Raw genomic sequence first — 23,032 nt, 5'->3', positions numbered from 1 at the left:
GCACACCTTGTGAGAAACAGCGCGTCATTTTTAAACTTTTTGTCAGAGATCGTTAGGATTGTCTGACGACATGGTAAATTAAGATAAGGTTACCAGACGTCCCCGTTTCCCGGGGACAGTCGCCGGATTTACAAATCAGTCCGCTGACAAAATCCATTTAAGTTGAAAAGGGTCCCCGGATTCATTGAAAAAAATCTGGTAACCTTAAATCAAGACATACCATAGTTTGCACAATCACGTTCTGAATCAATTTCCGCCATTAACTATGACAATTGTGTAAAACACTGTGACACATGTCCAGTGCCAGATTAACCTATAAACTAAGCAAGTTATAGTTTAGGGCCCCACTCTCTTGCCCCCCCCCCCAAATCTGGATGTACATTTCCAAAATATAAAAAACAAATAAAATAAAACCTACCGGTACATACAGCAAGTGTTTTGTGTTGTGTAGGCTCCTATGATGTAAGTAATGGGTCCATAAATTACCATATAGCATATATTCAACACATAAAAACAGCGACAATTTGCTGACGACAAAATGACAGCTGGACATATAAACGGCCCCCTTACCTTCAGTAGCTTAGGGCCTCATCAAACCTAAATCCAGCCCTGCACAGGTCAGTGCCAGGGGTTTACCAGGTAAATACAGCCAGTGTTTTTCAGGAACAGAAATTCAGACACAGAAGGGGGAAAGTACAGCTCAAGTTTTGCTGATTACTGGTGGAATGCACTGACTCCCAATTCCTCCACTTACTATGCAGTATACAGGGCATTTTCCCACTCACAGCCACAACAGGGAATAGAATTACAGGTAGGTTAAAGTGGGTTGTTGCCTAACTTGATACCTTCAGCAAGGAGGAAGGGCTGGTCATCTAGTTTTCAGGTAGTAGTAAGCCTTTGACTGGCAAGGCATCACCAATGGAACAAACACACTGATCAGCCTGATGATAACTGAAAATGAGGCTTTGTAGAAGTAACATAAGTGAGGCTCATTATGTTACATCGTTCACTCTCAATTACTGCGGACTTTTTTAGAACTCCTTTTTCACTTTGAGCAATATCTCTTCCCCACTCACTTGCAAAAAAAATAAAAGGAAAACAATTAATGGCCTCATTGGACCATTGTTCCTTTTTAGTTTCAAGCTGTAGTCACAATACGAAAGCTGCGATAATGCGCCTAAATGTATTGGGTGAAATAAAGCGTGCTCACATTACTGAATTGAACAGTGCAATGAAATTCTTTCTTCCAGTGTGTTACACAGCTCTTTCAGCACAGCTTCCAAAGCAGGGCAACGTTACTAACTTAGAAAAATAAAAAAGCACCCTTAAGACAAAGATTGATTAGTATATTCTATGACAGAAACGGTAGAGGCATAGCCTCAACTCAAAACCCATTCAGCTGCACTTGTTTTGGAAGAATGCACCGACATTGTTTGTGTGCTTTTACACAGATCCAATTCGTGCTAGCACATTTTTTGTGGGGGAGGCACCCCACTAAACTTTCCCAGGAGACAAAAACAGAGTCACATTGAAGAACAATTTGCCAGTGACAAGTACCAGGTACAGAGATTGTCCCTGATAAGCAGACTGCTGAAATGTTTCTGCAGTGCTTCACTCATCTCATTTTTCCGCAAGTGGGTGCATCTCAAAGGTCATATGAAATTGCTTGCGTGCTAGAGAAGAGGCAGCATAAGCCAAGTATTGTTGGCAGTCGTAGCACAGTCAGCTTAAGCTGAATGGATTGGCAAATGCCACACCCAGAGAGAGGACTTCACCTGTACTCATGCGGAAATTAGCTGACTGACTGTTTACCCATGTTGTTGGCAACCAGTGTCTTAAGTGGGGAAGAGACTGGTGACGTTGGAGCTACGGGGTCAGAATATATCTCGCCCTGAGCTGCTGTTTAATTAATTCAGTAGCAGTACAATCAGAACACAAAACAATTTCATTTTTATTTTAAATCCAATAATACATGAATCAATATCCATTCATACATAAATGTCACTTACAGGTTGCCAAGTCAAAATTCTGTGACTACTTTTTTTGGAAGTAACGTCAAAGAGTAATACACTGTAGACTGAACATCATTCATACTTCTGCTTGTGCACAGCATTCTTTGCAAGGCCAAATTTTTCTGTGTGTTGTAGAAATCATTGCACTTTTTCTGCGTTGCAATAACAAAATAAGGCTCTTCATTTTCACTTTGGTTACCAATATCTTAAATTTATATGCTGGTGTGAATGCCAGAAACTGGTACTAAACAATTGTGTTTGTTTATCAAATGCACATGAGGTTATATGGTAGGATCTCCTTTGATAGAAGCTGTTTTTGGTGGTTGCTAATACCTCTTTAAGAACAAAACCACCTCCCCACGCCCACCCCGAAGTATCCTTTGAAAATAAAGGTCCAGAACAAAATAGACTTCACAAATATTCGCACTTGAAGCAAAGCTGCCTGGTTAAAAAAAAAAAGAGCCCTCTACGTTTTTATTAAGAGCATGCAAAAGATGAAGAGGTGTGCAGTTAATAAGATCTGCTTCATCTTCACCAATATTGCTAATGGTCTGTGATACAAGTGCCTCCTATACTAAATAAGGCACACACAATGCATCAATGTGCATTAGGAGTAGGGTTTAAGGAAGGCCACAGTTCTCAGTTGGCCCATTTTAAGATGTGATCCCCTTATGCACAACTGTTAATCAAATATGAATGGAGTTGGGAAAAGCTGTCGCAAGCAGAGGCATAGCAGTGAAGACTTGGGATTAGACAATATAACTTCGAAATAACAGGATGAGAAATCGAAAACTTGATATACTGCCAGCAAGCTGCGGCGGGGAATGTTTGTGCTGCACATACAGGACACCCATTGTTCAGGGAGAGCAAAACCTACCATAGAAGAGAAGGCTTTTTGTTTTGTTGTGCCGAATGAAGAAGAGAAAGGGGTGGTCGGCTGTGACACAGGGCACAATCATAGCACACCGCAGCATCATAACAGCAGCAGTAGCAGCAGCGGCCTCAGTTCCCTCTTCATTTACCTCTACAAAGGATTTGTGAACAACCTCTGACAAAACCAAGTCATTGTTGGGAGACATCCTAGAGAAATCCGCCTTGCTTGGGTCAAACGCCTCAGCCATTCCCATGCTGCTCAGAACGGGCTTCAAGTCGTATTTTTCCTCCAGTTTAAATTTGGGTAGAGACAGCTCAACTTCAGTTAGGTCCATCATCTCAGGGTTAATCCATTCCTTGAGTTTCGCATAGGTCATTTCTCTCTCCAGCTAAAAGATGACAAACACAAGGCATTCAAGGAAAAAAGGAAATCCTGGCTCCATATATAAATCCTCACATTTCTTACATAAAACCATTTTCACTGGATTCTCAGTGACTCAAATGACTCCATGTACATGACTTAAACAAACTTGTTTCACAATTGCCCTGTCTGTCCGGGTAGAATTCCTTTCTGCTCAACTTGCTTTTATGCCTTCCATCTTTCTGAACAAGACAGAACACTGGCAGACTTAACTATGCTTATAGAAATATAAACAGCTGTATTACACATATATTGCTCCTTCTGGGGTAGTTTATCCACCTTTGGTTCCTACCCTGCACGCAGCTCTCACCTGTGGCTCCTAGAAGCCACAATCTGGGAAATGTCTTTGACTGGCCGGCTAAACCAGGTGAGGGTAGCCAATGGGTCTCAAACCCTCAGTGTGTTAGGGACTTGCCCTGCATGCAAATATAGGCTCTGGCAGATTGAGTGGAGAAGACCATAGTGGGTGCAATGGTCGAGAAGGCAGTTAGTGCTGTAGAGGGAAATGCAAATGCAGCTAATCACCTGGGAAAGTAGCCCATCTAGGAGAAGGGAAATTCTGATCCTAAACCTCCACTGTCTTGCAGGATAACTTCAGGAGAAGAAAGGCTAAGGAGTAGACTCTATACAAATCCAGAATGGAGTCCCTAAGATGCTTGGATGGTGCCTTGCACACCTCTTTCCAGCAACTCCTGCAGCCAAACTGGTGCCAAACATGTCTGGGCAGCCCGAGATGTCTATACACACTGCCCAGGTTAACACCCCGGGGAGGTCATTTCGGCGCTGCTGGCATGGTGGTTTGACTTCACCCTTGGAGGCACACTCCATTCTCTCTCAAGACAGACAAATGCCAACAAGGTAACATGTTACACTGGGCACTTGGAAGAATCATGTAGAAGCTGGAAGAATCTTTCTTTTGTCGTGTGCAGCGACCAACAAGGGCAATTTTTACGGGCAAGAATTTAGATGGTTTTATTCTCAGCAACAATGCCTCACCTTTTCCAGGCCTGTAGAATTATCTGCAATCTCATCAGGAAGCAGGATGATCATGCTGAGCTCGTGATCAACATAAGGAATCTCAAGAATTTTGGTGCGAAGTTCCGATATCCATGTCATGTTGAATTTAGCTTTCTTGAACATCATCTGCACTGGTTTGCTTTCATTCTGCAAATGGAGAAGAATTTCGTTTTAAGCATGTAATCTTTTCTATTGCACTGCTTGAGCTGCTCTGCACCTTGTTTACTGTTCATTCTCTATTGTCTCTGCAAAAGAATGTCCTTAGGACATGGTGGGAAGGGAAATCCTAGCTGGTCAACTGATGAAAGAAAAAAACAGGAGGAGGGAACACTCCAAATATCAGAATGTGTGTATTTAATCAAAACGATGAAGACTGTGTGCTCTGTGATGTGCTTCACATTATTTCCCACCTCATACCTTGCTAATTTTGAACGGCCTTTCCTGTGTGTGATCTTTGCAGAACTGATTTGCCCAGTTTCCCTTGAAATAGATAGCATTCACCAAGACCAGCCTTGTACTAGAGTCAATTAGTCCTGGGGCGAGCAGATTTTGGATTTTACCTTGAAGAGGGATTAAAGAGCTGTTTTAATAAGAACATATTTTTCAGACACAAACTCATATTTTAAGAAGTAAAACTCAGACAATATGGAAGCCCAAGAATTTGCTACTCACTTGTTGTCTGTTCTTCCACCCAATTATTAATGTATTTCCTGGAATCCTCTGATGCTTTAATGAAGTCTAGTTTCTCTAGACCTGCTCGATAGAATTTCTGGCTGGAGTCTATGAATGACTTAAACAAATATGTTTCAGAATTAAAAGCTATATATAATCTATATATATCATATACACACAAACTTTGATTTCATTCAGGTTTTGTCCCACAGAAAAGAGAGGGAGAGAAGGATGTTTCTTCCATTTTCAGATACCGAAAGATGTGAAACACGTATGCAGATGCTTAATTTAATTTCAGTTGATAAGAAAAAGCTCATGGCATGTGCAATAGATTCCTATCAGCCAAAACAGATGGACTGAACTGGACCCAAACAAACTTTTTTTGCTGAAGAATACACATAGCAATCCTTGTCTTGTTATTATATATGAGAGTCCTACATGAAAGGTCCTTATGCAGGATGCTAAATTCTTACCAAGATTTGCCCCTGTATCAATCCTGCTCAATGCAGGCGGGATAGTGACTGCTTAGGTGCGTTTCTGATCTGCGACAGAACACGGTTCACTATCGGAACAGAGACCACTTCCTCTTCTCTAGCATATTTGTAAACCATGTAACTTACTGAAATAAACTCATAGGATGTTTCTCCAAAGAGCCTGTTGGCTAGCCTAAGCAAGTACTTGGTGTCTGGCTTGTTGATTTCAGAAATAAGTTTCTCGTATCCCTGGTGAAACTCGACGTCGTTGGTCACAGACAGCACCTGTAAGATGATACATGGTTAACGGATAATGTTAAGTAATTTAAATATAGAAATTTATCCATGTACTCCTAAAAAACCGTTATCAGTTGAAAATCCATGTCTTTTAGCAAACAAGGGAGTAAAATATATAAAACAAACAACCATTGTAACAATGATTTGTTGGGGGGCCTTACCGTTTGAGGAGGAAAAACAAAACAAAATCACAATGAGATTTGATAGTAATAAAAATGAAGAAGCAGAAAGCAGATTGTTCCGTTCCTGTTCAAGATTTCACAAGACAAATATCTGAAGCAGTTAGAACGGAAGCAGGCAAAAGAGAGTGACTATTAGTTTTCCCATATTCTTTTCAAAAAACAATAACAAAAACCACATACTAAATTGCTGGGTTTTTATCTAACACATTTAACAATTTAACTTAACTTTCTAAATAAAACTGGGCTGTCATGTTTCAGCATGGGCCATGTTCTTCTGTGCAAGGACGGAGTAACTAAAATTTGATGATGCACTGAGAATTGAACTCTGGGCAGTGCTAACCAACCATAGCTAAGGAGCAACCTGCTTATCAGGAGCTCAGGAAACATTTGGGACAGCCACAGCAGAAACAGATGCACGCAGCTGCCAGTAGCCTAAGAAAAACCAACAGGGCCAAAGAACCACTGCAATTACGGAGAAGAACCTCCCTGCAGCGGGAAGGTATTCTGGGTTTAACAAGAAATACTTTTCATGTAAGTCAACTTTATTCAAGACGACAAACTGGGCACACAAAACTAAGTGTCCTTTGTCTGGGGAAGAAAAACATGGAATCTAAATTTGCTTTTCTTTTTCCGTTATACTGGTAATACCTGCTAGACAAGAAAGAGAAAGCCCACATGTTCCATTGTCCTTCTTTGGTACTGTTTTTGTTGATTTAGCAGGACTGCCCCACTTGCAAGTATCAAAGAGACTGTAAATACGTAAGCGGTGGCCTTAATTTCCTTAGGTGGGCTGTGCAGGCCTCGTCAAATAGGCGGCCACAGACTAAATTCAAGAATTCAAAGCATGGTGGTTTTTACTTTGTTTTGTGTGAATAGGACCTATGGAACCATGACCTAAGTCCAGTTCATGTGTTACTTGCACATAAGGCAATTGTGACTGGGGAATGGGGTCGTGCTATTAGCTCCAACCCCAATTTGCAGACACTTTCCAGATCAACTCGGTGCATAAACTCTTGCTGGGATGTAGGAGTTCCACGAGACTGGGACATCCACATAAAACCAGAAGCTTGTCCGTCAAGGCTTCAGACAAACACATGCAATGCAGGGTGATTGCAGGAAGCAAAATGATGTCAGTCAAGTAGCTAAAAATGTGGCCCTGCTCCCCATTTACCATGCAAGTGCCTGACATGTGAGTAATTTGTGAACCGGGCTACTGCCTTATGGAGTTAATTGCAACTTGTGGAGAAACTTGTTAATTACAATTTGTGGTGTAGGATAATACAAACTCCCTATGTTATAAACATTCCAGTGGTGTGATAAACAGCAAGCAAAAGCTGTAAGAAGTCCCCTTTCTCAGTGTTACGTTCCGCAGAATTTTCTATTAGGGAACAGCATGTAACCTTTTTTACATTCATTGTATTTAAAAGACACAACACACACATGCCCACATCAATACACCATGCACTGCAGAAGGCTCAGAGCACGCATCTCTTATGCTAGGCCTGTTTTGACTCTATGATTACAGGCTGAAAGTGAATCATTTTCAGATCACAGTATGTGTTACCTCCCAACCCCTTCTGTATGTCTAAATCACTCAATCCTAAACTAGCATTCTCTAGATTCAGCACAATGAGCTGTCCTCCCTTAGGGCCAAACTAAACTTGATGGCATTCGCACACCAAGTTGGCATTGGCTTTTTAAGAGTAAATAGTGCTGGGGTTGTGGGGATCATCTCGCTTTACCAGCCGAGGAACCTGGCATTTGTCTGCAGACAGTTTTTCCAGGTCATGTGGCCAGCATGACTAAGCTTGGCGAAACAGAGCAATGCACGGAAACGCCGTTTACCTTCCTGCCAGAGCGGTACCTATTTATCTACTTGCACTCTGGCGTGCTTTCAAACCGCTAGGTTGGCAAGAGCTGGGACCGAGCAACGGGAGCTCACCCGTCGCGGGGATTCGAACCACCAACCTTCTGATCGGCAAGTCCTAGGCTCTGTGGTTTAACCCACAGCGCCACCCGCATCCCTTAGTAGCCTTAGGGGCCCGCTAATAAATGCATTTTTAAGCCTGACCTGCTACAGAGAAAAAGATGCACCATGCATGCCTCATTTAAGAGTCAAAAGTCAAGCTCCCCCCTCCCCTTCATAGTATTTATCTGGATATACCTTTGCCATTTGGGCTGCAGTGTTCCCTGCCGCACCCAGAGAAACCATCGTCAAAGCAGAAGAAATGCTCAACGGAGAAAAAAACATGTTCGCTGTATTATCATTTTGACTTAGCTTCTTGAACAGATTGAGTGCAAAGGCACTGTTTGCTGCAGTGAGGCGGTCCATGTCTTATAACCTACGAAACAAGCACAGATAAGACACTCACCCAGTTTGTCCGCTCGGAGGTCACTTTTACAAGAAAAACAAAACAAAAATAAGCATTTGTTTTCAGATCCCACACATGTGTCCTAAGGGCATATCAACCTGCAAGTCCCAAGCTGGAACATTTTAATACTCTCCAAAAGACCACCCACCCACCCACTGTTTTCTGGTGTGTGTGGGGGGGGGGCTGCAGCCCTCAGAGGAACCGTCAATCACATGCTACATTTCTTTAGATGCCCAGGATGAGAATAACATTCGCCTTCACTTGATTTCTAAGAAGATCAGCTTTAAATTAAAAGTCTATTGCATCTTACATGCAACATTACCCGCTTTGGGACATAAAAAGACATAGAGGGAGGGAAAGCATCATTTGAGAGCCTGTTGTCCCTCCCCACTGCATAATTCTAGCCTCAAAAACAGGACTATTAAAGCCTCAGGTCGCAGAATTAAGTTAGCAAGCCAACAGCTATAATAGCCTGACTTTCGCAATTAAGTCTATGTTTGATAAACTGAGTCCTGAACGGGATCAAGTTTGCATTAAGTCCTCTTTGATACTGGGCACACTAAATCAACCCAGCCCCAGCCCCATGAAATTCACATCTGAACATTTTCCTGGCATGAAGATGCAATGGGACAAGCTTCGCCTGCTGGATTTATCTGTCTTGGAGGTTCAGAGACACAGGAACTCTGCCATTTTTTTTTCTGGCTGGCAGAGCTGCCAAGCCCAGGTTTTCTTGTTTTTGAAACAAAACAAAACACAACAAAACAAAACAAAACAAAACACACAGCACTCTTGCCAAGCTAGCACACATTTCCTTGTTATTTAAAACCAGAATTTTGGCATGTGCTTTTTCTTCCATCACAGGGGAAAGGAAAGGAAAGTGAAGCCTTCAGAACTGCTCCAAGCTGTGAACCTATTTAAAGGCACAGGAAAAAATCCTTAGGGAAGCGATCCCAAATGGCTCTGATCTCTCTGCAAAACATTAGCAGTCAGGGAAATACACAACTCTCATACAGACAGGGCTAAGCAGGTAAGAAAAGCTATACAACACATCTGTTATATATAATATTTTTTACCATACGACATGGCTGAGGATTCACTGTAATTAAAATACATAAGGGTATAAACTTAGCAACCTAATATCAGGATTACTCAGGAGGTTCGTTTAGTTACCACACTGCCAATTTCAAGTCACCGCAGGTCATCTCTTTATTCTAGACAAAGAGGAAAAGCTATCTCTTGTATTCATTATTTAGAATGCCAATTCACTGTATGAAACAACACATTTTTGGGCATGGAATATTTCCCACAGAAAAGTACAGTTGTGGAAAACTCTCTGCTTCACGTCAACAAGCCAGCCTGTAAACATACTGGGACACAATCCACAATGTGGTGCTTGATGCCACTGAGTTGAAAAGAGCACTGATCCTGCAGAGTTGGTGTCAGCCGGCCTTTGTTTATCCCGATTCCTTTTAAAAATAATTCTAACATTCTAAAGAATACACACACACACACACACACACGTGTGGAATAATTAACTTGGCACCACCTTGTGAATTCTGAGTGGTTATAATACTGTAAATAAGGGAACCATGAAGATTCGCAGTGTGATTTGAGCTTTTGAGTTACAGAATACATACTTATGCTGTATTTTATTTTTTTAAAGTGAAATCCTTTGCTATGTTATCCAGCTTCTTGTCCAATGCCTTTGAAAGCAGTCTTTCCTAATTCTTTTGGTACGTTACCAGTTATAACATGTCTCTTTTGTTCATTACGAGACACAATGTTTTATACATTTGTATTGAGGACCGTTTAAAAAAGAACATGAAAAATATGCTTCTGGTTGAAGACATGGCATTAAGCCCCGTCTTCTGTTTGCTTTGCGTTGTAACAGAGACAGTCTTCTCGGCCTTGAGCCAGGCCTTCTACGAAAGATCTCCGATTACACAGAGGCCGCCTGGGACAGAGAAAGAACGGATGCTCTCTCTTTGTATTAGTGTATACACAACCAAGCAGTTCTCTGAATTGGTCTGGGGTGCTAGTTCTGCTTGGAAAGAACTCTAGCTTCAGGCATGGAATTGTACTATCCAAATTTGTTTGTTCCATTATTGAAGGAGGGTGGGTCACCTTCTTCATTCCCCAGAACGCAGATCCTTCCAGGGAATGCCAGCGCTGGGTGCAGCCAGAGGCAAACGTAGGTGCGGCAACAGGTGTGACTTTTACCTTTGTACTGTAGGTTACATTCCAGCCACACAAAGTGACAGGGATTTCTACACCCATGATGCATTTGTCCAGGCAAGCAAGAGGCATCAATCATCACAGTCCAAGGACTATTCCAACCAGGCAGAAGAACTCAAGAAGAGGTCCAGAGTGGGACCAGCGAGGGTCTTGGCCTACTGATGGAGGGAGGGCCGAGATATAGAGATGGTTGGGGGGCCACATTATAGGGCTCCACACCTCTGGTGTTATTTTACCACAATAGACCCACCGAGAGCTAAAGCACTCCAAACACATCCCTAAAGTTATTCCTCCCACCCTCAACAAATTACCTTACTTGATTGATTGATTGATTGGTTGGTTGGTTGGTTGGTTTTGGCAATCAAGATCTACATCCAGTTCAGCCACACAGCTACAAAGAGGCTTTGCCAAAAAAAGGAAAACCCTCCACAAAACAATCAAATGGATAAAAAAGAAGCAAGGTGAATGGCCCCATCTGCAGTGTGTGCTTAAAGCAGTATCATAACACTTTAAAGGAGTTTCCAGCCCCATTGTTCAGCCCGGACACTGAGGTCCTCCTCCGAGGGCCTTCTGGCGGTTCTCTCGCTACGAGAAGTGAGGTTACAGGGAACCAGACAGAGGGCCCACCCTGTGGAACGCCCTACCATCAGATGTCAAGGAAATAAACAACTACCTGAGTTTTAGAAGACATCTGAAGGCAGCCCTGTTTAGGGAAGTTTTTAATGTTTCATCTTTTATCATGTTTTTAATATTCTGTTGGGAGCCACCCAGAGTGGCTGGGGAAACTCAGCCAGATGGGCAGGGTATAAATAAATCATCATCATCATCATTATTACAGCCATAGCTTCCATCTCCAAAGAATCAAAGAAACTGTGCTTTGTTAAGGTTGCTAAGAGACCCCATTCCCCGCTCCCTGCAGAGCTACAAGGCCAGAATTCCTCAGGGAAGAGGGATTGATTGTTGAAGTACTCTGAGTGCTCTTCTGGACAGAATCTGGATGCTCTTACAGATGGTGGAGAGAATGTGGCTTCAGTTTGAAGGGCACAACAGCGGAGGCAGGCTTTGCATTATTACCAAACGCTACAGGAAGAATCCTTGCTCAGTTGTGCTCAAGGGATGCCCACGAGGCAATCTTCATTTCAGCAGGAGTCATTGGCTGTTGCAATGGTTAAAACACAAAACCTACTGCAAATAACCTAGAGATCTTACCAATAGATCTTAAGCTGCCTTCTGCCTATTCCTAGAGACGGCAAAGTATACAAGACAAATAATTAGAAAGTCTTATGGTTGGTGGGTTGTTTTTTTTTAAAAAATGAACTCTTAATTACTATCCATCCAATGCTTGCCAGTTCAAAACTGCCTGATTAAAATAGTATCTGTACCATAAAGGGATGTCCATCTCTTGTTTACTCTGACAAATTGAATGTATTTAAAAACAGAAGTATTCCTTCCACATTCCACTGCTATTTAGAGATTTCGGAGCAAAAAGAAACAGAAAACAACCAGTTACTACTCCCTCCTGCCTTGAAAATGCACCAGTGTCTGAAGATCAACTGTTTTGTCATAGTAGCATTTAATGATACCAGGATACACAATGAGAAGTTTCCCAGCCTCTCAGGGAAGGATAGGGACAGAAGAGGAGCAACCCTCACAAGGCTGGTGAATACGTACAATGGAAAACTATGGCTCTGTGTTGGCACATAAGCTGCACATCCTTCCTGTGCTACAAAGTCGGTTCCTCTATATGTTTCACTCCTGTGTGTTGGCAATGCAGTTGCTACACTCCTCAGCTGGGTGTCGTAATTGACAGCATGGCATGCCAATCTCTGCCAGGCACCCCACTCTTTCCTAGCTGCTGGGAGGCTCCCTGTTTAACCGACACTTTAGAACCCAGCCTAAGGTGTGGGCAGGAACACCAGGAACTTCCGCCTTTAATTTATTTCAAAGGAACAGGTAGGAAGTCTGCTGCATCCTAATAAGCAAGCCAATAAAAGAGTTTTAGGAATTGGTTGCTGCACATGCACAAGGAAAACTCATTAAAATCCACTTCTTCCATGCTCTGCAGGTGATTAAATTTTTCAGTGCAAATATAAAAACAAACAAACCCAACAAACGCCAATCAAGAACAGGCACCAAGGTGGGTTTTATCTCCCCACCCCCACCCCCGCAAAGCTCTTGTGCGCTAACAGCTGTGCACAGAAGGCAGAAATCCAGCAGGTGAAGCCTTTCCCATTAGAGAAACACAGTATGGAAAGCCGCAACTATTGAATTTCTGCCTCTGTCATGCAGCTGTTCAAAGCACAAAAGCGCCAGTCCTACAGGTGCCAGTCTTGGACAACACCCTGGACCCACCCAGATTACTTTCAGCGCTCCACCTGAAGAAAGGAAGTCCCAGACGCTGCTGCCAAACAGTCCACCTGGCTTGCCCTTTGCAATCCAGTAAGCAACGACTTCAGTTAGTAGTTACCACTGACATATATATACTATATATACACACACACACACACACACACACACACACACATTTACTGCAGCATCAACTTCTGAAGGCAAGAACCTGCTTTTATTAGTTATGGTACAACGTTTTTTGCAAGCATATTTGATGTATTGGACTATTAAGTTCCTGGAAGTTTTTTGCGCGCAATAAAGCTGGCAGCCTTTAAGGCGCTCCATGAACTTTCGTTGCGCGCAAGCCACTCACAGCACGCCTACCGTTCTGGAATTTGGGATCAGATATTGATTTTCTTCCTCAGCTTACCAAAATAACAGCAGTCCAAGACGAGGCAGCTTTTAACCACACACACACAACATCAGGAACCCCCCTTTCTTTTAAAGGACACGCAACAAAGACAAATGGCACCCCAAAGAGAAGAGGACTGTACCGGCAGGAATGGGCGCGGCTGTTACGCACGGATCGCAGGAAGGGCTCCGGCTGCGAGCAAAGAGAGGCACCGAGTGGCGACGGGAAACCAGAGAAGGGGAAACGAAACCATCCCGTCCTGCCAGGGGAGGCGCTCCTGCCTGTGACTCAGCCCCTGACTCAGCCGCTCTCCAGGAACCTAATAGGGTGGGGAGGGGAAGGAGCCGCAGCTTCGAGCCCCCCAAGTTTGCTGCCGGCTTTCATTGCCACTGAGCATGTGCAGAACGGCTCGCACATGCCCAGGAGGAGGAAACGAAGCCGCTGCCCGTTGCCTTTGAGGGCGGCACGCCTTTTTCCCCATCGCCGCCTGCTTTTTCAGAAACGGAGAAGCCTCTCGGAGCAGGAAGGTGGCGCTGCGAAAGCGCAATTGCGCCCTGCTCGCGCTGGTTGGTGGCGCAGCAGAAGTAATCCCCGCAGGCTTACTCCCGAGTAGCGGCGCCTGGCTGCGCAAACCAGGGGAGCCTGACATTAATACAAACAATGCAGTCATAGGGTAAAGTTTATATTCTTTTACTTAGTGTCAGCTTGGATAGATTCTCTTTCTATTCGCTGATAGTTAAATGTTTGGGAAAAGTCAGAAGCCCAAGGCAGTATAAGTTCCTCAACTAAGTTTATTCAACATTTGTCAGTGACAACAGCTCACTCATAGGAACACAAGAACCAAACTGACTGGACAACACGATAATAGTCCCCAGCATGAACTGACCATTGACAGTTTGACAGTTGAAAGAGCATGCGCTTACTTGCCATTAGAACGTTTGTCCATAGCTGTCAACTTTCAGATTTGAAAATAAGGGATCAGCAGCCTCGAAAATAAGAGATCAGCAGCTTCACCTGTCCCGGGGACAGTCTACGGCATATCGAACAATCCGGGATAGCAGCGGGAAATGGTGCTGGAATAAGGGAATTTCCCGCAAAAAAAGGGAAGGTTGACAGCTATGCGTTCGTCTACCAACACTATATGATTGGTTAGAACGTGCCTTGTAACATAAAATGTGTTAAACCCAACACATAACATTGATTTATTGCATTTCCTTGGTAGTGAGAGAGGTTGTGTGTGCAGGGAGCCTAAGGTTATCCCAACAGCACAAATGTCCAGCAACAAATACAACCTGAAAAAAGAGACAACGCACGTACTTCTGTAAACCAAGGAACCACTATGATCTTAGGGTGAGATCATTTTGAGGTGTATGATATAGATATGCAGGCTTGAATCTTTCTGGCCATAGTGAGTGTTGTTGTTTTTTTCCGGACATGCTGGGGGAAGGATGGGAACATCCAGTCTGATTTTTTGATGACTGCAATATTCTCCAGAAAGATTGGGTAAGCTTGTACAGTTCAGAGGAATCTCTGGGTATGTGGTGATTAATCTGTGGACTATTCCGGAGAAGTGTTGGGATTTGGGTGTCCTGCCCATAAGAGTGTGTTTATGAGGAGTGTTGAAGGAGTCCCATCTCTTCAAATGAAAGCATTGTGGGACACCATTTGAACTACTGAAAGTGACCAGATTGTTGTTAACCATGTGGGGAACCTGGGTAATAAACGATATTCATGCCTTCAATTTGTTGCCCAATACTCACAACTACGATGCTTAAAACAAAGGTCAGACTACCTGGGTGAGATTATGATGCCCTGTTAGAACCATGTTGAGGCCTGAGAAGGAGATCCTGCTATAGTTTCTAAGACCATTGCTATTGGGAAACAAGGACGGGTACCAGTTAGGATTCTGACCCTGGTGATGCTGTGTTGCAACTGAGTAAGGTTAAGCATAATGGACAGTTGGTGCATAAATGCAGAGGGCAAATTTTATAGCTTTAAAATGCATGTTTTACAGACAATGATGACTGGCATTTAGAGAAGAATTAAGAATGTGATGCTGCACACTTTTGTACAGAGACAGATTTGGGCAACAGAAGGAAGGTAGAAAAGCTTATAGAGATAATGTCTAAAACAGCATTAGGCCTCAATGTGATGCCTGTGGTATTTCAGCCTGCTCCTAAGCATTTATATTCAGATTGCCAACCTTTTTGGACCAATGAGGAAATGTGGAATTTTGAGAAACTGCTATGGGCGCCAGTCACAAAATGGCTGCCATGGGGCGTGTGGCATGACACAAAATGGCTGTTGGCAGAGGAGAGAAAGAAAGGCAAAGCCAGTGTCAACATTAACTTGGCAGGAAGTTCTTTTATGCATTTTTTATTTTTGAGAGTGTGTTTACCATGGGAGGTGCCAATGGGTTCACTGCACTGGCAACCCCATTCTATGACAAAGAGAATCTGCCAACGAAGAGGGTGCTTGAAGATGAAAGGGTGGTTTGCTTCTAATTTTATGGGATGCTGAGATGACCTTATTACAACGGTGGCTGCTGAGGCAGCTGCTGCCTCAATGCCCTCTTCATTGATCTCCACAATGGACTTGTGATACACCTCTGACAAAGCCAAGTCACTTTTCTTTGACATTCCTGAGAAGTTAGCTTGCTTCAGGGAGAGCAAAACCTACCATAGAAAAGAAGGCTTTGTGTTTTGTTGTGCCGAATGAAGAAGAGAAAGGGATGGTCGGCTGTGACACAGGGCACAATCCTAGCACACCGCTTAGTCACTACAGCAGCAGTAGCAGCAGCGGCCTCAGTTCCCTCTTCGTTTACCTCTACAAAGGATTTGTGAACAACCTCTGACAAAACCAAGTCATTGTTGGGAGACATCCTAGAGAAATCCGCCTTGCTTGGGTCAAACGCCTCAGCCATTCCCATGCTGCTCAGAACAGGCTTCAGGTCGTATTTTTCCTCCAGTTTAAATTTGGGTAGAGACAGCTGAACTTCAGTTAGGTCCATCTTCTCAGGGTTAATCCAATCCTTCAGTTTCTCATAGGTCATTTCTTTCTCCAGCTAAAAAAGACAAATACAAGGCATTCAAGGAAAAAAGGAAATCCTGGCTGCATATATAAATCCTCACATTTCTTACATAAAACCATTTTCACTGGATTCACAGTGACTCAAATGACTCCATGTACATCAATTAAACTTGTTTCACAATTGCCCTGCCTGTCCGGGTAGAATTCCTTTCCGCTCAACTTGCTTTTATGCCTTCCATCTTTCTGAATAAGACAGAACACTGGCAGACTTAACTATGCTTATAGAAATATAAACAGCTACATTGCTCCTTCTGGGGTAATTTATCCACCTTTGCTTCCCCCCACCCTGTACTCAGCTCTCACCTGTGGCTCCTAGAAGCTGTCAGCATGTTGAACAATGTTTATAAATTGTATACCTATATTTTAGCTGAAAGAATGAAGGAAATTCTCCAGTATAGTAATTTATGGACCTAAAAGGTATCTAAAGCCATTTGCACATGCAGAATGCAGGCACCACATACATAGAAATGAGCAAACCAGTGATATTTTAGGGAGCAAGCTGGCAGGCAGGACCCATTACTTACATTATAGGAGCCTATACAACACAAAACACTGTTGCTATGTATAGGTTTTATTTTATTTGTTTTTTATCTTATATTTTGGAAATGTACATCTAGGTTTTTTTCCCCTTACATTTTTTTGGGGGGGCCCAAAATAGTGGGACCCTAAGCTATAGCTTGTTTAGCTTATACGTAAATTCAGCACTGACCCCAGGGAGGTCATTTCGGCGCTGCTGGCATGGTGGTTTGACTTTACCCCTGGAGGCACACTCCATTGTCTCTCGAGACAGACAGATGCCAACAATATAATAAGTTACACTGGGCACTTGGAAGAATCACGTAGAAGTTGGAAGCTAGAATGCTCTCGTCATACAAGGGCAATTTTTACGGCCAAGAATTTAGATGGTTTTATTCTTATCAAAAATGCCTCACCTTTTCCAGGCCTGTAGAATTATCTGCAATCTCATCAGGAAGCAGGATGATCATGCTGAGCTCGTTATCAACATAAGGAATCTCGAGAATTTTGGTGCGAAGTTCCGATATCCATGTCATGTTGAATTTAGCTTTCTTGAACATCATCTGCACCGGTTTGCTTTCATTCTGCAAATGGAGAAGAATTTCGTTTTAAGCGTATAATCTTTTCTATTGCTCTATTGCATTGCTTGAGCTGCTCTGCATCTTGTTTACTGTTCATACTCTGTTGTCTCTGCAAAAGAATGTCCTTAGGACATGGTGGGAAGGGAAATCCTACCTGGTCAACTGATGAAAGAAAAAAACAGAAGGAGGGAACACTCCAAATATCAGAATGTATGTTTTTAGTCAAAACGATAAAGACTGTGTGCTCTGTGATGTTCTTCACATTATTTCCCACCTCATACCTTGCTAATTTTGAACGGCCTTTCCTCAGTGTGATCTTTGCGGAACTGATTTGCCCAGGTTCCCTTGAAATAGATAGCATTCACCAAGACCAGCCTTGTACTGGAGTCAATTAGTCCTGGGGCGAGCAGATTTTGGATTTTACCTTGAAGAGGGATTAAAGAACATATTTTTCAGACACAAACTCATATTTTAAGAAGTAAAACTCAGACAATATGGAAGCCCAAGAATTTGCTACTCACTTGCTGTCTGTTCTTCCACCCAATTATTAATGTATTTCCTGGAATCCTCTGATGCTTTAATGAAGTCTAGTTTCTCTAGACCTGCTTGATAGAATTTCTGGCTGGAGTCTATGAATGACTTAAACAAATATGTTTCAGAATTAAAAGCTATATGTGGATCTGTAGATATCATATACACACAAACTTTGATTTCATTCAGGTTTTGTTCCACAGAAAAGAGGGGGAGAGAAGGATGTTTCTTCCATTTTCAGATACCGAAAGATGTGAAACACATATATGCAGATGCTTAATTTAACTTCAGTTGATAAGAAAAAGCTCATGGCATGTGCAATAGATTCCTATCAGCCAAAACAGATAAACTGAACCGGATCCAAACAAACTTTTTTTGCTGAAGAATACACATAGCAATCCTTGTCTTATTCTTATATATGAGAGTCCTACATGAAAGGTCCATATGCAGGATGCTAAATTCTTACCAAGATTTGCCCCTGTATCAATCCTGCTCAATGCAGGCGGATAATGAATTCCAATGTGGTGTTTTTTCTTTCCATTCCTCTATGGAGGAAAAAACGTTACGTAAGCAATAATTATTTGTCTCCAAATTTGGTTACTCTTTGGAAAGTGCCAACTACCTGTTGTATTACAGTTGTTTTTTAAATGTAATTATCCTCTTGGCTTGATCTAGCAAAAGCTCCTCTTAGTCTAACATTCTGTCCCTGGAAGCTCACAAGCATGTCATAAAATTAACACACATTTCTCTATAATGGCCTGGATTCAAAGGCCCATAAACAGATGGGGAAATGCAGCAGTGCTGGTCTGTGAACTCTTTGTGCAAACGCTGGGGGACTTTGCCTTCCAGGTCCCATGGCAGATTACAACAATTTAAAATTCTGTACGTATTACATATATTAAAAAGTGACAGCAATGGCCTGGGTCCTGAAAACACATAGGCCATAGGGTAAAGAGGTCATCCTCAGAGTGGCCGACGAGACAGTATAACACCCGTCCTGAAAGACCTACATTGGTTCCCATATGTTTCCATGCGCAAGTCAAAAGTGTTGGAGCTGACCTTTAAAGCCCTAAAAATCCTCGGCTCTGTATAGTTGAAGGAGCGTCTCCACCCCCATCGTTCAGGACGGACGCTGAGGGCCTTCCGGTGGTTCCCTCCCTGCGAGAAGCTGAGCTACAGGGAACCAGGCAGAGGGCCTTCTTGGTAGTGGCGTCCGCCCTTTGGAACGCCCTCCCATCAGATGTCAAGGAAATAAGCAACTATATGACTTTTCGAAACATCTGAAGGCAGACCTGTTTAGGGAAGTTTTTAATGTTTGTAGTTTTCTTCTGTTTTAATGTTCTGCTGGGAGCTGCATAGAGTGCCTGGGGAAACCCAGCCATATGGGCAGGGTATAAATAATAAATATTATTATTATTATTATTATTATTATTATCCCAGCTAATGTCCTGGTGCCAAGTAAGGACAGGGGAAAAGAGAAAGAAATGAATCTATCCACCAAGTAGATTGGCTGGTACAACCTGCCACCTGGACTCAAGCTGATCACTGCTGCTAATTCAAATGTCCCTTTCAGTTTGATGGAAGGTTTTACTGGAAAGTACAGAAGGGATAGTGAGTGCTTAGCTGCGTTTCTGATCTGCGACAGAGCACGGTTCACTATCTGAACAGAGACCACTTCCTCTTCTCTAGCATATTTGTAAACCATGTAACTTACTGAAATAAACTCATAGGATGTTTCTCCAAAGAGCCTGTTGGCTAGCCTAAGCAAGTACTTGGTGTCTGGCTTGTTGATTTCAGAAATACGTTTCTCGTATCCCTGGTGAAACTCGACGTCGTTGGTCACAGACAGCACCTGTAAGATGATAAATGGTTAACAGATAATGTTAAGTAATTTAAATACAGACATTTATCCACGTAATCCTAAAAAACTGTATTAGTTGAAAAATCCATGCCTTTCAGCAAACAAGAGAGTGAAATACTGTAAATGCATATTTCAGCCTGACCTGCTACAAAGAAAAGGAAGCACCATGCATGGAGGCAAAAGTCAAGCTCCCCCCTCCCCTTATTAATATTTATCTGATGGGCACAAGATGTTGGACATAATATCATGTTTGCTGACTGGGAACAGTTATGGTCCACAGGTATGAAGTTTACGGCATGTAATGCCTTAAGAGAGAATATTATGAAAATGATATACAGGTGGTCCATGACCCCAGTCAAGCTAGCAAAAATCTATCACTTGCCCGATAATAAATGTTGGAAATGTAAGGAAACTGAAGGTACATTCTTTCACCTTTGGTGGACGTGCCCTAGGATTAAGGCCTTCTGGGAAATGATATATAATGAATTGAAAAAGGTATTTAAATATACCTTCCTGAAGAAACCAGAGGCCTTTCTCCTGGGCATTGTCGGCCAATTGGTGCAAAAGAAGGACAGAACTTTTTTTATGTGTGCTACAACAGCAGCAAGAATACTAATCGCTAAGTATTGGAAGACACAAGATCTACCCACTCTGGAAGAATGGCAGATGAAGGTGACTGACTACATGGAACTGGCTGAGATGACTGGCAGAATCCGAGACCAGGGAGAAGAGTCGGTGAAAGAAGACTGGAAGAAATTTAAGGACTATTTAAAGAAATATTGTAAAATGAATGAATGTTAGAAAGATGTTGGATAGAAACTAAGTGGTTTCCAGCTGTAATGCTTTAGGAGACATGAAAAAAGGATTATAAATGGGTAAAAGTTTAATGGTAAGGATTTGCTGAACTAACAAATTGAACTGGAATACAAAGAAGGGAAGTATGAGGAGGTCGGAGGAAATAAGGGTATGGAAGTTATGTCATTGAAAATTAATGTGTGTTTTTAATTGTTTATTATTTTGTATGTTTATTTTTCATTTTTTTCATATATCCAAATTTTTTAAATAAATATCTTTATCTGGATATACCTTTGCCATTTGGGCTGCAGTGTTCCCTGCCGCACCCAGAGAGACCATCGTCAAAGCAGAAGAAATGCTCAAAGGAGAAAAAAACACGTTCGCTGTATTATCATTTTGACTTAGCTTCTTGAACAGATTGAGGGCAAAGGCACTGTTTGCTGCAGTGAGGTGGTCCATGTCTTATAACCTACGAAACAAGCACAGAGAAGACAGTCATCCAGTTTATCCGCTCGGAGGTCACTTTTACAAGAAAAAAACCAAACCTAAGCATTTGTTTTCAGATCCCACACGTATCCAAATGCATATCAACCTGTAATTCCCATGCTGGAACATTTTCATGCTCTCCAAAATGCCACCCACCCACCGTTTTCTGGTGTGGGGGAGGCTGCAGCCCACAGAGGATCCGTCAATCACATGCTACATTTCTTTAGATGAAAGCAACGGCCAGCAGACAGTAATTTGCAAAAATGCCCAGGAGGAGAGTAACATTTGCCCTCACTTGATTTCTAAGAAGATCAGCTTTAAATTAAAAGTCTATTGCATCTTATATGCCACATTACCCCCTTTGGGACATACAGTGGTACTTCGGGTTAAGTACTTAATTCATCCCGGAGATCCGTTCTTAACTTGAAACTGTTCTTAACCTGAAGCACAACTTTAGCTAATGGAGCCTCCTGCTGCTGCCGTGCCGCCGGAGCACTATTTCTGTTCTCATTCTGAAGCAAAGTTCTTAACCCGAGGTACTATTTCTGGGTTAGCGGAGTCTGTAACCTGTAGCGTATGTAACCTGAAGTGTATGTAATCCGAGATACCACTGTAAAAAGAAATAGAGTGAGGGAAAGCATCATTTGAGAGCCTGTTGTCCCTCCCCATTGCATAATTCTAGCCTCAAAAACAGGACTATTTAAGCCTCAGGTCGCAGAATTAAGTTAGCAAGCCAACAGCTATAATAGCCTGACTTTCGCAATTAAGTCTATGTTTGATAAACCATGTCCTTAACGGGATCAAGCTTGCATGAAGTCCTGTTTGATGCTTTTATAACTATATTGTGACTACTGGCACTAAGATGTACAAATCTTTCAAAACTCCTTCTACCAATATTAGGGCAGGCTTGTGCAAAGTCTGGTTCGGGGGTTTAATTCGGCCCCTTCTGTCCTGGGGTAAAATCCTAAAAAAAAAAAATGCTCAGCAACTTCAATCCTAAAAAAAAGCTCAACAACTTTGGTAGAGAAACACAGTATGGAAAGCCGCAGCTATTAAATTTCTGCCTGTGTCGTGCAGCTGTTCAAAGGACAGAAGTGTGCACAGAAGTGCAGGTCCGACAGGTGACAACACCCTGAGACCCTCCCAGATTAATTACTTCCTCAACAAAGGAAGTCCCAGACAACATCAGGACCCACCGCCTTTCCTTTAAAAGACACGCAACAGGTACAAATGGCACCCCAAAGAGAAGAGGACTGTACCGGGAGAAATGCGCGCGGCTGTTACGCACGGGTCGCAGGAAGGGCTCCGGCTGCGAGCAAAGAGAGGCACCGAGTGGCGACGGGAAACCCGAGTAGGAGGTACGAAACCATCCCGTCCTGCCAGGGGAGGCGCTCCTGCCTGTGACTCAGCCCCTGACTCAGCCGCTCTCCAGGAACCTAATAGGGAATGAAAAAAGGAGCCGCAGCCTCGATCCCCGCAAGTTTGCGGCCGCCTTCCATTGCCACTGAGCATGTGCAGAACGGCTCGCACATGCCCAGGAGGAGGAAACGAAGCCGCTGCCCGTCTTCTTTTCCCCCATCGCCGCCTGCTTTTTCAGAAACGGAGAAGCCTCTCGGAGCAGGAAGGTGGCGCTGCGAAAGCACAATTGCGCCCTGCTCGCGCTGGTTGTTGGCGCTGCAGAAGTAATCCCCGCAGGCTTACTCCCGAGTAAGGGCGCCTGGCTGCGCAAACCCGGGGAGCCTGACATTAATACAGACAATGCAGTTTATAGGGTAAAGCTCATATTCTTTTACTTAGTGTCAGCGTCGCTTGGATAGATCCTATTTCTATTCGCTGATCGTTAAATGTTCGGAAAAAGTCAGAAGCCCAAGGCAGTGT

At 43.0% G+C, this 23,032-nt stretch overlaps 1 protein-coding gene across 1 annotated transcript; it reads right to left on the bottom strand.

Moving 5' to 3' along the window:
• Positions 1-1,933: 1,933 nt before the first annotated feature.
• Positions 1,934-22,648, bottom strand: LOC309539801 (uncharacterized protein). Its single transcript, XM_082236137.1, has 13 exons — positions 22,414-22,648; positions 20,960-21,137; positions 19,727-19,864; positions 18,003-18,120; positions 17,763-17,905; positions 17,317-17,484; positions 15,956-16,358; positions 8,112-8,281; positions 5,616-5,753; positions 4,996-5,113; positions 4,741-4,883; positions 4,303-4,470; positions 1,934-3,274 (listed from the first exon to the last, which is right to left on the bottom strand). Exons 2-13 carry the CDS (start codon positions 21,125-21,127, stop codon positions 2,870-2,872), a joined length of 2,280 nt encoding a protein of 759 aa, XP_082092263.1. The 5' UTR covers positions 21,128-21,137; positions 22,414-22,648; the 3' UTR covers positions 1,934-2,869.
• Between the last annotated feature and the right edge of the window lie 384 nt (positions 22,649-23,032).

The sequence above is a fragment of the Podarcis vaucheri genome (assembly GCF_965113315.1).
Source record: "Podarcis vaucheri genome assembly, chromosome: 8".
Classification (NCBI taxonomy): domain Eukaryota; kingdom Metazoa; phylum Chordata; class Lepidosauria; order Squamata; family Lacertidae; genus Podarcis; species Podarcis vaucheri.
The sequence above is the reverse complement of the archived record's forward strand: the minus strand, read 5'-3'. Positions and strand labels throughout refer to the sequence as shown.